This window comes from Lepidochelys kempii, chromosome 7, assembly GCF_965140285.1.
Source record: "Lepidochelys kempii isolate rLepKem1 chromosome 7, rLepKem1.hap1, whole genome shotgun sequence".
Classification (NCBI taxonomy): Eukaryota; Metazoa; Chordata; order Testudines; family Cheloniidae; genus Lepidochelys; species Lepidochelys kempii.
Window position 1 is genome coordinate 98931953 of NC_136386.1, and position 17186 is coordinate 98949138.

Here is a 17186-nt window from a genome sequence, read left to right on the forward strand (position 1 = left end):
TCAATGGGATATGGCAGGCACTTACAATAAATCATGGGTAAACCTTCTGCCCCGTAACAAGTCACAGCAACAAGGTTCAGGTTCAAATAACTAGATTCAAACAGCTAACAAACTTCATCAGCTGAAGCCTTCACTCAGAAGTTCTAGGATCACTAAATACCTTGTCTTTAATATGCAGTACTTCCCCACTCACAGACACTGAGTCTGTACATGAAGCAAGGAAAACTTTATTAGGAGGAAAGGAAGGTGAACATCCACTTCAGAAACCACAACAACAATCTATCTATATGAATGCTAACTAAAACATTCCCCCGTGGTAACTTTGGAAGTAATCTGTCAACAGGGTTCCCTACCCTCTGTTGTGAATGTCCAATAGGCAAACATGTCCCTTTCCCACACTACTTCCCTTTTTCCCATCCACTAAACCCCACTTACATTTTGGTGTCAGTGAGTAGCATTGTCCCAGAGGCCTGAGGTGAAGTTAGGCAGCCTGTGTCAGGTCCCTTGGGAAGGCTGCCTTGTCATGTCACTCTACCAACTAACTCGGGTATAGTGATTTCAGCTTTATTACATGGCTGGAGGTCACTCAGCTCTGCTGCTTTCCCCTGTAATTTCAGCAAAAAGTCCTCTCTATTGTCTCCCATCAAGAAGGTGCCTCAGCACCATCTCTTTATGAGAAGTCCCTTGATTGGCTCAGGATCCTTACTGGAGGAGAACCAGTAGCTTTTAGGATCATTAAGTGGAGTCCTTGTCACAAGATAGGAACCCTCCCCCTCCCACCACTGTCCATATCCACTACCTAATCAATTCTGAGTTTCTGTACAGTTATGGCAACTCCCACAGTGTTACTGAGGGAATTCTGGGTAGAAAGCTTATGCAAGTAAGCTCTCTTGCTCTCTCTCTCTCTCTCTCTGTAGATATACTTCTCTCTGTTTACCAATGGATAGGTCAGATATCTCTTTCGCCTCTGAAGCTTCTGTCCACCTGGAGTTCTAGGTAAATAGCTTACACAGATAAAACAGGTCTGTGGTCATATTTCCCCATTTACCAACAAATGGGAGCCAAGAGCTCTTTATCCTATAGACTCAAAGCTTCATGCCACAGGACTTACACATAAATATTTTGCTGGAGCAGGACCTAAGACAGTAAGACCAAACTAATGGGCTGATACTGTGATGGGATAGCTAAAAATTACATTAGCGATAAGACTACAAGAACTAGCAATTCTCATGCTTCAGAACAAAATTTGATTCCCAGCAATGGTCAGATATATTTTTTTCATGGTATAATATTGCACAATTACTCTACATGCATTATTGGTGCTTTGTCCTCCTCTGAGGCATTCAGCATGGGCTACTGTCAAGAACCACGCTTCCACTTCTGGTGTAAAATCATATCCACGGGGATATTTAACTGACCTTAGAAGATCAGTAGATTCTACGGTGTACAAGATCTGCCAAATATTCCTTTTGATCAGCTGGATATGGCATTGGAATTGAGAGGCAGGGAATGGTGCATGCAAACAAGAAGCAAGGCTATTACTTAAGAAGAGCGAGAGAGCCAGCAAACCTCCAGCTAACAATGTTAACCTTAAATCACTGTAAACTAGCAATTATATGGGATTATTATTAATCATTTATTTTACTATAGCACCCAAATGCTTCAGTCATTGTGACGAGTGCTTTTCAAACACAGATGAAGAAATGAGAAATCCTGGTTCCACTGAAGTCAATAAAATTCCCATTGACTTCAGTAGGGCCAGATTTTTGGTCCATGGCTACTGAAAGCACAAATATATACCCTTTTATTTTTATAAGGATGAAGTTATTGCACACATTTTTGGAACATTAATGTCCACAATTATTGCAATATATATAAAATTAGCATGTGGGCTTTTTTTTTTATTGCAGTAATTGTTCCCTGACGGCTGCTTACCACTTCATTTTTCTCTAATACTGCATTTAATTCACTCGGTTAATATTACATGTTTTCAAAGAGGGAAATACTAATATCATGACAAAAATAAAGATTTGTAAATTCTCATTGCTTTTAAAAAAAGGTTATTGCATATATTTCTGATTAAGGAATATACATTAAATTCACCTCTGTATGCCTCAGTTTCCCCAGCTTTAAGATGTGGATCATGATACTGACCTCATTGGTAAAGCACTTTGAGACCTATTGATGAAAAGTGCTAGTGCTATATAAGATCTAGGTGTTATTATTAATCATATCAGAAATATGCTTGCAACATAAGAAATTCTGCAGCATTCATGAGAAGACTAAGAACATCTTTAGAATACCACTTCTAGAGAACCAGATTCTTCTAAAAGATTTCTACAGGCAGGCTGCCAAGTTTGAAAGTGCAGCCACTGAGATATATTTCTTTTTACTTGGGGCTCATTAGCAAGAAGCAGCTGCTAGTTCATTCAGTATTAATGTCATCCATAATGAAAAACACCCACTTGTGGGAAGAGGTGAATTTGGAGAGAATTATAAAAAAGGACTCTGCACCAAATTGCACCATATCAATCTGACTGGTTGAATTGTAACAAGACACACATTTTGTGAACCCTTAAAGCAATCAGTATAAAAGTAGTAAGATTGTACATGCGCCTGATTCTGCATTCTGTAGCTAGACTACAAGTGCTTTGCTTGATAATGATGCTAAATAAAAAGTGAAGCGCATTTCTGTTTGTATAACTTTGAAACCTAAGCTATGTAGATATACTACTTTCCTTGCCTATGAAAACTAGCCAGTTTCTGCTGCTGCTTGAAAGTTTTTTGCCTTGGGAAATATTTGAAAAGGTGTTCAAAGTCCCTCATCCCCAATTATTCTGCACTCCTGAAAGTGTAGGAGAAGCTCCCCTTCCATGTTTTCTTTCCTTTTACTTAAAAAAGGGAGGGGAGCTGGTGCATAGGTGAGGAAAAATAATCATTTTCAATACAGAGTTGCAAAGAAGAGAATCAAGTGTCTGATCCTTGCCGAGGAGCAGTATTGGTGCATTAAATTACTATGTTTTGCTGAAATATACATATAAGTAGCATGCTAAAGACAGGAGATTGGAGAAGAATCAACAGGGTGGATAAAGAAAATATAACTATGAGGCGCTGTTTATAATAGTAGGAAATACATGGATTTACTAAGTGTATACAAATTTCAGATCAAAGCTACAGATTTTATTTTTTACAAAACAAGATAGAATTACCTTTGTTCTTGAACATGTCAGTGGTGATTAAACAATGAAGAATAAGAATGGATGATTCAGGGGTTTTTCACTGTTAGATCCCTAGTCTGAATGTAATCCAGAAGAGTTCTAGCATTGGTATCTAGAAAATGCATTACTCCTCATGGCTGTTAGGTGATCTACATGGAATGAATTTGTGGACTCAGTCCATTTCTGAGTGCACAGATGTTTACCACAAAAGCCACTACTACAATTGCCACTGGTTTGAAGTCTGAGTAGAGAGGTCAAGAACTGAATACTTAAGGAAACGCAACTATTTTTTGTACCGCGAGAGGTATTCCCTCTAGAATGTAACTGAAGCACATTTTTGGAGTATTGTGGGAGAAATTTAGATTCCCAGTGTCCATGCTGTGTTTGGTATGTGGATAAATAAATGACTTCTGTGACTAATGCAGTAAATGTGGTACCTGTCATATGCTCTGAGATAATAAAAAGGCTGAAAGATCAGATAGTCCAATACCAAAAAAAAAAAAAAAAAGCCCCTGACAACTTATTTTTTTCTCCTAAAAACAGATTAATATTTAAAAATGTTAGTTTCTGGGACAACGTCCTTTGGATATTAGTGTATGTGCTGGGTCTCATCTCCACCTCCCCCATCCCACTTTCCAAAATTATATAGATATTTTTCTGCTGCCCTATTGATGTTTAAAAAAAATCATTTCAACAAGCCACAAAGGAACTAATTTCCCTCTACAGGGGAAACTGACTAGGCATAAAAGTCTGTCAAATACACAAAGTTAACAAACTGAATTGATTTATTTATATACACATTTGCTAGCATGTTTCACTTATAGTAATCTTATGGGTTACTTGTAATAGAGTAGATACAATATTCACAAACTAAAATGTGATTTTTAAGTTGACTGTGTCTCTTAAACAGCTATGTTATTCAAATTCCATCTGTTATATTCCATTTAGTTTTCTTCTTCATTTATTCTTGCCATTCCTTTCAACTTACCGTCTGCCACATGGCCATCCAACACTCTTCTTTCATTGTGTTTGAGCTGCAGTGGTAAGCATTTGACTTCTAACTGTTAATTTAAGGCAAAATTCCCCAGCTGTCCACCCTCCCTCTACCACAGAGGTTTCATTTCAGAGAGAGTGCAAATAGCTTAGCAGAAGTTGTTAAAAAAGAATGTAAAAAGAAGGGCAAAAATACCCTCCTCCATTGCTGAAGTGGATTTTCTCATTAATTTGCCAATGAGTCCAGTGCATGCTTGGGGAGGCAAAAATTGCCTAATTATGTTTCTCACTGCAAGTATTTTGACTGGTCTTGGTTTTGTATCCACTCAGATTTTGTGTGTTGCCTGCCTTTCTGCACCTTTTTATATTAGTTTCAAGAGGGAGGAGGATGAACTTGAAGGTAGAAATCTGAGTGCAGCTCCCAGTGACACATTTTGGTGTTCTCAGCTTCACCCACGTGACAAGCATATTTGCATTCAAAACAAGAAGTGCATACTGAAGGGAAAAAGAGGCTTTGTGGGTGTTACAAAGAAAACCTTAGAGAATTAACTGAAAAGGTGTTGTAATTATATCAGTAGATACCGGGCTTGCTTTTTAACTCTAAAATATTCATGGGTATTCCTTTAGGGCCAGTCCATCAACATCATTTTTTCCTTGATACTCTGTCAGCAGTTCCACTGCTTCCACTCTATCTAGGGTTATCATGACACCCTTCAAATGTAAATATCTGGCTGGTTCACATCCCTCACCTCGGCAATAGTGAGACTGAGTGGTCTTCCCTACTGCCTCTCCTCCCTCCAATCAAAGTACCATAGGGTGAGGGTCAATATTATTTACTATATCCAAGATGTAAAATCCTTTGCAATTCTGACCCCTGCTTTTATCCAAGCTGGTGCTTTTATCCAAGACGTGATCAGAGCAGCATTTCTAGCCCCTGCCTTCAAGCAAGACATGAAAATGAAGGCTGAAAAAATGAGTTCTATCTAACAAAGGATTAGTTAAAATATATTGGATTGGAGTTTCTTCCTTTTATTCTCTCAACATCTAAGTAAAAACACAACCCAAGGATACCCATATTTTATGAATTTAAAATATGTTGACTGACCTTTGCTATGGCTGTCTTCCTCACAACCCTCCAAATCTTTCTTCTCTTGCAACCAATAACCCTTTCAATACACTTCATCTTTCCCAACAGCTCATAGACTGTGTGGGCCAGAATTTTAAAGGTATTTAGGCCCCTAAAGATGCAGATTGGTGCCTAGTGGGATTTTCAAAAGTGCCTTGTTGAAAATCTGGCCTTTGTCTCCTCTTCCCTTGGAAGCTCCCCTATCATGGAAGATTTCAAGGACATCATTTCCTGCTGGGTCTTGGGTCCTGCTAAATGTATATCTGGGATGTTCAATACACTCTAGGGTTCATTGTCCCAAAGCACAGGACATTTAAACAGTGTAGCCATGATCAAGAAGAGAAGGTTCACAGGCAAGGGATGTGACTTTGGAAGAAAGAGACCTGGAGCACTTGAGAGATATGGAAAGTGCCTGTTGGAGGTAGAAGGGCTGTGCAGTTAAGGGCAACCACAGAGCTTACTGTTGGAAAGTGAGAGAGCCTTAAGCGTTCTGGACAAACTCCCTATGGGTGAATCCTTGTTTAATCTGACTATTTGAGAATAGACAATCATTATAGGATTGTCTAATTGGGGTATTTGTAGCTATTTGTTATCTGTATTCTAAGTAAGTACAATGATCCAAATCAGCTCATGTGGTCAGGGAACATTACCATGCTATACCTTAAAACCAAGATGTCTAGTGTAGTTATAATCTAAATTTATGCTCCAGCCACCACAGCATTTTGTGCTATCTTGGACATTTACAACAATCAGATTATAGAAAAGAAAAACAAATAAAAGTCTGCCAGTAAAAAGTTATGGAGTTCTGAGCAGACCATGGCTTGATCATTTTCAGTGTTATGACCACAGCAAATATACTTAGATATTTCCATTTCAATGCATATATATTTCAAAAAAATATTAATTAAGCAAACTATATTTTAATGTTCAGCCACTGGAAATGAAGATGAATAGAAATGTGGCAGCTAGAACTAAAATGCCCATTATGTTCTTTTAGTTGCTATGGCTTGAAAATGGTCCATTCCAGTTATTGTGTTAACATATTTAGTATCTAGAATAGAATTCTGACATTATTAGAAACTATCCCTTGTCCTTGGACTAGGATATCCAGAAATTTCCATAGGTAAATTCTTGACTTCTACAGGCTATATCCACAGAATAGGAAAGGATATTTCAGAATAAAAAGCAGTGTGATATAGGTCAAAGGAAATAGGACTAGATTTACAAAGATGCAGATATGTGCCTAGTGGAATTTGCAAAAATGCCCACGTGAGTTAGATGCCTAACTCCTATTGACTCCCAGTGAGAGTTTGGAACCTAATGTGCTTAGGAGCTCTTGTGATTCTCTCCTCCTGCCCCTCTTCCCCCCGAAAAGAGCTATATCTAGTCCTATATAACAGTGATATTATCTCTAGGGTTTTAAAGGCATGTGGATTCCCATTTTCCTAAATTCTTGAGGTTTCGTCCCTATTTCTGAATGTTTCAGTCCCAGCCAGACAGCTGAAACATGGATACCACCCTGCAGATTAGACCTTTGAGAACAGCAGGGGCATAGGGAAAAGAAAGCGGAAGGAGTTAAGAAAAAGGAGGCCAGCCAGTCATCCCCTCCCTCGGGAAAACAGTAACATTTTTTTTCCAAAAATGGAGCTCACTTTCTCCTCAGCTACTATGGTTTCTTGTCTCTTCCCTTTCCTGATAAGTAGGGAGTCCTGCGGACTTAGTCTGATGCAGTCTAAGAACATGACTCCAGCCAAGGCCCCAGCCCAGCCTGCCTCCTGCACTCTTGTCCAGACCACAGGGAAATGGATCATTCAATATATTCACATCACTCAGGCTCTAGCACAGTAAGCAAAAAACAGTTGGGAAGTTTGAATTCACAGGATTTTATATTTTTCATCACAGTCACTTGAATGTTCTGTGAAAATAGTACAACATTACTTGTATTTGCAGTTTATAGATATAGATATAAATGGGGAAAATGTTTTCTACACACAGAGATCATCTTATGATCTAGACCCCGAGGGTTCCTTTCCCTGGAAAGTTTTGACCTAATTACCAAGTTTGGTGTTCCTGTTCATATTATACTTGTTCCATCCCTCTTTTGATTTCCCATGACAGAGAAGTGCCGCTATTTACTATGCATTGCATAATAAAGTGTTACTTTATCAATTTGAAATGTGCCGCTGGGCAACTTCATTGAGTGTTTTTTTATGTATTTATTTATTTTGATTAGTTTAAGTAAAAGGTGGATAACAAGGAAGAGAGATTGACAGAGAAGAAAAGATGTAGAGAAGAAAATCTTGATGCAGAAATGTAGTTTTTAAGATAAAAATACAACAAAGAAATAAGGAGCCAACTTATTCCCCTCTACTTTACACTGATTGGGTGTATCTTGTTTTGGGGGCACAGACTGGGGAGCACCTGCCCCACTGCCAATCATTTCGTGGCACTCTTCTGTTTGAATTTTATGGGGTTGTTGCTCAATGAGATTTAAAGGGTCTGGAGGTTTAAGGAGCCATGGAAGAACCTCTCTCTGGTGCATTCTTCTCGACAGGTGGCAGCAGGTATCTGAATGGATTTCTACACCTATGTTAATTTTTCTAGAAGCAACACACCTTCAGCTTTGCATTTGCCTCCTGCCCCAGTTAGAGATGTGATTCTATGCTGGTGCTAGGTGGCTAGCCAATGACAGCCCAGTTCCTGCAGGTACCAGGCTACTGGAGGGAGAAGAGTCAAGAGGAGCAGAATGTGGCCCATTCTTATTGTTTCTCTACAGTATAGCTATGGCCTCCTCTCTATTTCCTGTCTGTGTCATGAATGATTAACTTAACAGAGCTGTAGCAGCTCCACAGAAGGTAACCTTCTATGGGGCGGCCCAGAATTAATTGTATGGGGAGACTGCCTCTGTTGCAACCTCCTCAAACACCACCCCATCCTGAAGGAGATAATTAGATGGAAACATCGTATGGTGAATACAGTGGTCTTCCCTTACCTTTCTCTCTCCCTCCCACAGGTACTCCCAAGAAAGGGTTTGATTCAAGGCCTTTGCTGTTAGCAAGAACTAGGTGTGCATGTGATAGTTAAGATTTATCCGTATACAACAGTTCCTAGCACAATGAGCACCTGATTCCTAATGAGGGTCCCTATGACAATACAATTAATTAAATAATACAAAAGCAGTCTAGGGGATTTAGACACATATTTTCTATGAAAATAAAAAGACAGATATATATTTAAATTCCCTACATTCCTTTAAGAATCTCAGCCTGTTTTCATACATCATAATTTCTGGAAATTGTTAAAGCTTCAAAGTTAGCATAGTTCTAAAGGGTAAGAAAAAAGGAAAATAAAAGAGGAATAGAAGAGATAAGAAAGACAAAACCAATCAGAGCTAGGAAAATTGCTTCTGACTAAAGAAAGGGAAATAGAATAATTACAACTTTTAAAACAATATATAAAATGAAGATTAAAGGAAAACAGATGAAATAGCAAATATTAAAAAAATATTTATACTTTGTGTTTTTAACAGAGAAGAACATGTAACTCTAATTAAAAAAGCTGTGAAACACAGGAAGTATATGGTAATTTATTTGAGGCCAAGAATATTTTTGCATTTACATATCTTTAAAGCTCTTTAAAGGTTGTTTCGCAAACCCACTAAGACAAACTTTGCTCATTTCTCTTCTGAACTCTTTATTTTCTCTTTCTCCTTCTTAAGGAAGTAGAATCATTGCAGTTGTTGCCCATTCTTAGGCCTGGTCTACAGTACATGGTTATTTTGGAATTAGCTGAGTTACTTCGAAATAAAACTGATTCCGTCCACACAACCAAACCAGGGTTTTTTTTATATAAAGGGCTCTTTAATCCGATTTCTGTACTCCACCTCGGCAAGTGGAATAGAGCTAAATCGAGATCGTAGTTCCGGGTTACAGGTACTGTGGACGCAATTCGACATTATTGGCCTCTGGGAGCTATCCCAGAATGCTCCCTTGTGACTGCTCTAGACAACACTCTCAACTCCGATGCACTAGCCAGGTAGGCAGTAAAAGCCCCGGGAACTTTTGAATTTCCTGTTTGGTCACCATCAGCACAGTCCACCATCATAGGTGACCATGCAGAGTCCACGATCACAAGACACCACGCAGTCCCGGATTCGCAGATGAACTCCAGCATGGTCCAAACAGGAGGTACTGGATCTCATCGCATGTTGGGGAGACGAATCTGTTATGGCAGAACTACGTTCCAGAAAAGAAAATGCAAATACGTATGCTAAAGTCTCCAGGGCCATGACGGAAAGAGGCTACTCCAGGGACACAGAGCAGTGTCGTACAAAAATCAAGGAGCTCAGGCAAGCGTACCAAAAAGCCAGAGAGGCGAACGGGTGCTCTGGGTTGCTCCATACATGTTGCTTCTACCATGAGCTGCATAGAATTATGGGGGGTGAGGCCACCACTATCCCACCACTGTCCGTGGACACCTGCAAGGGGGGAGTTGCACGAAGCGAGGAGGATGAGTTTTTGGAGGATGAAGAGGAGGAGGAGGAGGAGGAGGACAGTGCACAGGCAGCAAGTGGGGAATCTGTTTTCCCCCCTAGCCAGGAACTATTCTTAGTGCTTGAGCCAATAGCCTCCCCCTACTCCCAAGGCATGCTCCCGGACCATGACCCTAGAGAAGGCACTTCTGGTGAATGAGAGCTTGATCGGAGCCACGTGGTGTGGGGTGGGGGAATACCCAGCCGCGCTGGGCTGTTCGCCTTCAGTTTAAAGGACTCATCCCTGCTCAGAGCCCCATCGGAGCCACGCGGTGGGTGTGGGGTGTGTGTAGGAGGGTGTTGTGTGAAGCGATCATGCCAGGGAGCCTGCAGGCCCCCCTTTAATATGGCAAACCCACCAGGCATTGCTTACTATGGGAAAGGGGGCCCAGCAGTTTGAAAGCATTGAAATGAATGCAGAAGAAGCAGAACCCCTCGTACCCCTAGGACTTACCATGGCTGCCTGCAAGCTGAATTCTGTTGCCCGACTGCATGTGTTGGCTTACTCACACCAAAGTGGCAGGCCCTTCAGTATAAGAGGCAAAATGAGACCTTGTACAGAAAGAACATGTGCTGTGTACTATGAATTGCCTGTTTCACTGAGAAAGAGTGTCCCCTTTGTTCTCTAAAATATATCTTTTAAAATACAACCCTCCCTTTTTCTCCTCCCGCACTTACAAATGTTTCAACGCAGCCCCTATCTACTCCATCCCAGAGGCTGGTACAGATTGGAAGGCAGAAAAAACGAACTCAGGACGACATGTTTGCCAAGATCATGCAGTCCTCCCACACTGATAGGGCCCAGCTGAATGCGTGGAGGCAAACAATTGGGGAGTTGCCTAAAGTGTTACATGAATATGAAGAGAGGAGGGACGTGCACGATGAGAGCAGGCAGGATGCTACGGTCAAGCTCATGGGGGAGCAAACTGACATGCTCTGCTGTAAGGTGGATCTAATGCGGGAAAGGCAGCAAGACCACAGACTGCCGCTGCAGCCCCTGTATAACCGCCCTCCTTCCTCCCCAAGTTCCATAGCCTCCTCACCCAGAAGCCCAAGAACACAGGGGAGGGTGCGGGAGGCTACGGAGACCCACAGAGTCAACCCCAGAGGACTGCACAAGTAGCAGAAAGCTGGCATATCTGAAATTTTGATTTTGGTTTCTGGACTTGTCCTTCCCTCCTTCTCCACCCCCCTAACCCAATACCACCACCCCTCCCCATCTAGCGTCCGATTTCTCCCAATGTTTTGTGCAACAAATAATAAAGAACAGTTTTTAAACAATTGTGACTTTATTTCTTTTTATATATATATGGGGCGAGTAACTTTAAAAGAAACAAACACAACTGTCACACTGTACCCTGGCCAGTCATGAAACTGGCTTTCAAAGCGTCTCTGATATGCAGCGCGCCCTGCTGCACTTTTCTAATCGCCCTGTTGTCTGGCTGTGCGAAACTGGCCGCCAGGCGAGTTGCCTCAACCTCCCACCCCGCCATAAACGTCTCCCCATTACTCTCACAGATATTGTGGAGCATGCAGCAAGCAGCAATTACAATTGGAATATTCGTTGTGGTGAGATCTAACCGAGTCAGTAAACTGCTCCAGCGCGCTTTCAAACGTCCAAAAGCACATTCTACCACCATTCTGCACTTGCTCAGCCTATAGTTGAACTGCTCCTTACTACTGTCCAGAGTGCCTGTCTACGGCTTCATGAGCCATGGCATTAAGGGGTAGGCTGGGTCTCCAAGCATAACTATAGGCATTTCAACATCCCTAACAGTAATTTTCTGGTGTGGGAAGTAAGTCCCTTCCTACAGCTCTTCAAACAGACCAGAGTTCCTGAAGATGCAAGCATCATGCACCTTTCCTGGCCATTCCACGCTGATGTTGGTGAAACATCCCTTGTAATCCACCAGTGCTTGCAGCACCATGGAACAGTACCCCTTGTGGTTTATGTACTGGCTGCCCTGGTGTTCCGGGGCCAGGATAGGGATATGCGTTCCATCTATCGCCCTGCCGCAGTTAGGCAACCCCAGTGCATTAAAGCCATCCACAATGGTCTGCACATTTCCCAAAGTCACTACCCTTGATAGCAGCTGGTCAATGATTGCATTGGCTACTTGCAGCACAGCAGCCCCCACAGTAGATTTGCCCACTCCAAACTGATTCCCGACTGATCAGTAGCTGTCGGGCGTTGCAAACTTCCATGGCCACTCGCTTCTCAACTGTGAGGGCTGCTCTCATTTTGGTGTCCCTGGACTTCAGGGAAGGGGACAGCAAGTCACAAAGTTCCATGAAAGTGGCCCTACGCATACGAAAGTTTCTCAGCCACTGGGAATCATCCCATAACTGCAACACTATCTGGTCCCACCACTCTGTGCTTGTTTCCCAGGCCCAGAATCGGTGTTCCATGGCATGAACCTGGCCCAACGCCGTCATGATCTCCCAAACGCCACACGCTGTGCTTCTAGGAATGTCTGTCCATGTCCTCATCAGTATAGTAATCGCGTTGTTGTCGCTTCCTCGCCCGGTTTTGCAGGTACTGCACATACTGCTGGATAATGCGCCAGGTATTTACAATGGTCAAAACTGCAGCGGAGATCTGATCAGGCTCCATGGCTATGGCGCCTGCATGGGTAATCCTGGAAAAAGGACGCGAAACATAGGAGAGCAGAGTGGCAGTGGAAGAGGTGCTGTTCGGTTCACGATAGCCAAAAAAAGGTGGGAAATGGTTGTCTTCTGTAGCTTTCATGGAGGTGGGAGCCCAGGACAGACAACATAGAGAAGCTCGGAAGCGTGGCAATAGCAGGACGGCAGAGTTGGCGGCGGAAGCTGTGCTGCTCGGTTCACGATGGCCCAGCAGAGTGGGCAGTGGAAGCATTCTATGAGGAAGAGAAAGAGTAGATACTAGAGATTACATAGGAAGACAAGAGGAAATGTGAGGTGGATTCATGGTAGTAGGAGAGCAGCGGTGCACCGTCTGCTGAAAGCAGTATGGTGTCTGCACGCCAAAAAGGTGCAAAACGATTGTCTGCTGTAGCTTTCACAAAGGGAGGAGCGACTGACGACACACACCCAGAAATACCTGCGAGAATGTTTTTGCCCCATCATGCACTGTGAGCTTAACCCAGAATTACAATGGGCGGCGAGGACTGCGGGAACTGTGGGATAGCTACCCACAGTGCATCGCTCCGACATTCGATGCTAGCCTTGGTACTGTGGACGCACTCCTCCAGATTAATGTGCTTTAGTGGGGACACAGAAGACTGAATGTATAAAATCGCTTCCGAAAATTCAAAATAGAATAATTTTGAAATAATTTCGTACTGTAGACATACCCTTAGTGACTATTACAAGTAGAGAACTAAGTTTGTCCCTTCCTTGATCTTAGGCAAGTATGAAAATCTTCTGTGCCCCCAATACCTTATTTCCTTCATAGGCCAGCAGTTATGCACTATAGGGGTTAACTGTGAAAATTTAACTTTCTCTCCTTTCTACAGATACACACTCACACTATACAGCAAACTGGCATTTTCATTCTCATCATATCTCCAGCAAAGTATAGAATACTGACAATTCTACTGCCCCTTAGACAGGAAATATTAAAGCTGTATGTGTAATCTTATTGATACTAAACTGGGAGGAGTGGTAGATACGCTGGAGGGGAGGGATAGGATACAGAAGGACCTAGACCAATTGGAAGATTGGGCCAAAAGGAATCTGATGAGGTTCAATAAGGATAAGTGCAGGGTCCTGCACTTAGGACGGAAGAACCCAATGCACAGCTACAGACTAGGGACCGAATGGCTAGGCAGCAGTTCTGCGGAAAAGGACCTAGGGGTGACAGTGGACGAGAAGCTGGATATGAGTCAGCAGTGTGCCCTTGTTGCCAAGAAGGCCAATGGCATTTTGGGATGTATAAGTAGGGGCATAGCGAGCAGATCGAGGGACGTGATCGTTCCCCTCTATTCGACATTGGTGAGGCCTCATCTGGAGTACTGTGTCCAGTTTTGGGCCCCACACTTCAAGAAGGATGTGGATAAATTGGAGAGAGTCCAGCGAAGGGCAACAAAAATGATTAGGGGACTGGAACACATGAGTTATGAGGAGAGGCTGAGGGAACTGGGATTGTTTAGCCTGCAGAAGAGAAGAATGAGGGGGGATTTGATAGCTGCTTTCAACTACCTGAAAGGGGGTTCCAAAGAGGATGGCTCTAGACTGTTCTCAATGGTAGCAGATGACAGAACGAGGAGTAATGGTCTCAAGTTGCAGTGGGGGAGGTTTAGATTGGATATTAGGAAAAACTTTTTCACTAAGAGGGTGGTGAAACACTGGAATGCGTTACCTAGGGAGGTGGTAGAATCTCCTTCCTTAGAGGTTTTTAAGGTCAGGCTTGACAAAGCCCTGGCTGGGATGATTTAACTGGGAATTGGTCCTGCTTTGAGCAGGGGGTTGGACTAGATGACCTTCTGGGGTCCCTTCCAACCCTGATATTCTATGATTCTATGATTCTATGATTTTATTGTCTCTACTGGCTTGCCTTAAATGTACTTCTAAAATAATCTCATTAGTACTCATTTCAGACTGAAGGATAAAGCATGAATGGCAGAAGTAGGTGTAATCTTGTTTCTAAAACCACCTTTTATGGTTGTGACCTGTGAAGCATGAAGTGGCATATTTAAGTGGTGAGGTGGATATGATGAATAGATTTCAAATAGTTTTGCAGTCAGTGACAGATATGTGTTCACTGTAAATTAATGCAGTAAAGACTTTAAAATGTTAGTGGGTGAAACCAGACTTCAGCTAAAGAATGTGGGCTAAATTCTCGCATTAGTTATTCCTAGGGAAATCAATGAGTGTAATCAGGAGGAGAATTTGGCCAACACCGTCTTGTATCACTAATGATTTTTCTTCCATCTATTTCCATTTCCTCTTCTCTATTTCCATTGTTTCTTTTTTTTCTTTCCTCCTCTTTTCCTGCTCAGTATCAGAGATAAACAATATGGTATAAAAGAGGACAGTGCCAAAGGGACTGTGTACAAACTCACAGCTCCCTGTGTAACATTTATGCAACTATTCAATAGGCAAATTAGCTTACTTGTATATAATTTGTATTTAACCCCAAACATCACTTAATGGTCAACACATCCTGACCCAAATAGTGGTGGGTGTAGGACATGGAGCTGCACTAAATGTGGGTAGAAGGATGGGTGCTGGGATTGATGGGTGGGAGGATACTGGATGGTGTCTGGGACGCTCATTTGGATGGATGCTGGGTAACTGTTACCTCTCTGGGGGGTGGTATCGTGTCTGGTAGGAAACGGGGAGGTGTCTGTGGATGAAGCTGGGAGTCCATGGGTGTTTGCATAAGTGTTGAAGTTTGAAGATTAGCTGTGTGGGAGTGTCTGGGGGGAAGCTGGAGCCTGTCCAGGTGTGAGTCTGGATCACCTCCCTCCCCTGGTAGTTGGCATAATTGTTGGTGAGAGGGGGAGGGTCTGGCTTCCATATGGGTGTAGACACACACTGAGGAGGGGCCCATCTCCCCAGGGGCGATATGGATAAGAGAGATCCTCAAATGCAAGGGGGATAGAGGGCTGGGCTCTGCTTTGAATAGATATATCCATGGTTTTTCCCCTGCCCTAATTCGGCTTCCCCAAGAGGGAATTCCCAACCTTCTAGGTTTGGCCCCTCCCCAATCCCTGCCTATAAAAGGCCAGGCCCAGTGCTCAGCTGGCTCAGTGTAGGAAAGCAAAGCCCCCTTCCCCTGAGATGGTGCTGTCTCCTCTTGGACTGGGCCCCTGAAGACAAACTTGGGGTAGGGGCAGCTGGACAGCCCTATTCCCTCCCACCCCACAGTGCCAAAACCTGTGGAGAGAAGGGAGAATTAAGGCCACCAGTCTGGACCCAAGAAGATTAAAAGGTGTGTGTTTTGGGATGTTGCTAGTCATGGACAGTGACTGAAAATCTGAGGAGGGACTCGGGTGTAGGGACAAGAGCTGTCTCGGGGAAATGGGGACTGGAGGCCTTGGGCAGCAGGTCTGTTTGTAGAGGAAGAATTAGCAACGGCTAGGTTGATGAGCTAGGGTGTCTGGGAGCCCTTCTATACCTTGGATCTCACTGGGCTTTGGCAAAGGCACTTGCACTGCAGCTGTTTCCTCCTTCCTTGCCTACTAGGCAAGAGGTAGCAGGCACTCTGCATAGGGACAGGGTATATGTCTGTCCTTGCTGCTGTTCCTCTTCCTTCTTAAAGGGACAGCATCATTTCATGTGGAAGGAAGGGCCTGTTTTACAGACTGTTCTTCATTTGAGGAATGAGAGGCTATCTAGGTTTTCATGAAGTAAAGAGCTTTTCTCCTTCTAAAGATTGCAAGTTGTTTAAAAATTTGGCAATGTGAGAGATTCTCCAGATATCCCTGGGAAACGAGTAGAGGGGAAGCAATGGTTTAACATGCTCCTTTGGAACTGTCCCCAGACTGCTTAGTTCAGGATGTTGGCCTTTTGTTGACTGTGAATTTTTATTTTGATTAAATAGGCTTATTTTCCTAACTCTGTTCTTTGGTGTGTCTTCCTTCTGGCTCTTGCTGTGGTCACTCTAGTCTCTGCCTCTGTGACTCCTGCATAGGCTGAAATAGAGAAGAGATGGAAAATAACCCATCCTTAGTTATGGGAGCTTTTTGGATGAGGAGTGACCTCTGGCTCCTAAAAATTTTAATCCCTTCCAGTCACAATAATCATGGTCTATTCTAGGAATTTTTGCTACTGGTTTTCATTGTATTCTGCTATGGGTTCTTCAGATTTTTCAAGATATATATTTTTGGGATTTAGTACTGAATTAAACTTTGTACATGTTTGCATTTTCTTTTCCAAAAAAATATGTAGGAACTGTAGCTAAGCCGGTCCCTGAAACTAACGTTGTTCCGTAGCAGGGATCCTACTATCAACCTCAGTGCAGCACTAAAGGCAGGGTCATATTTTCATATTAAAAATGTTCTTAATTTCTCAAGACACATGACATTCTTCAACAAATAGCTTTAGTATATCCACTGCAAGGAGTTAATCATCATGAACAGTTGAAGTCTCCTGAGTCCTCCTTATAGAATCTCAAGTAGTATTTGACTATAACAGTTTACTCTATGCTGTATCTGGTGTGATTCCTTTCAGAACTGAAGTACTATAACATAATTCATATACAGTGAAAACTGATTTTAAGTGATCATTCTGGGGACAAAACCAAATTGGTTATGTAATAAAGGTAGTCCTCTGATAAAGATTGCATTCAGTACGCTTGGCAATACTTTAGGAGAGATTCTAAAGAACATTG

At 42.6% G+C, this 17186-nt stretch overlaps 2 protein-coding genes across 4 annotated transcripts in view; one reads left to right on the forward strand and one right to left on the reverse strand.

Annotated features, from left to right (window-relative positions):
• LOC140914936 (uncharacterized) overlaps positions 1 to 17186 on the reverse strand; it is a 136574-nt gene that overhangs the window by 18347 nt on the left and 101041 nt on the right. The window lies entirely within an intron of this gene.
• The window catches only part of TCERG1L (transcription elongation regulator 1 like), a 327912-nt gene continuing 323223 nt past the window's right edge, over positions 12498 to 17186 (forward strand). The window contains 1 exon segment of the mRNA XM_073354780.1: positions 12498 to 12586. Coding sequence (XP_073210881.1) covers positions 12498 to 12586 — 89 coding nt within the window.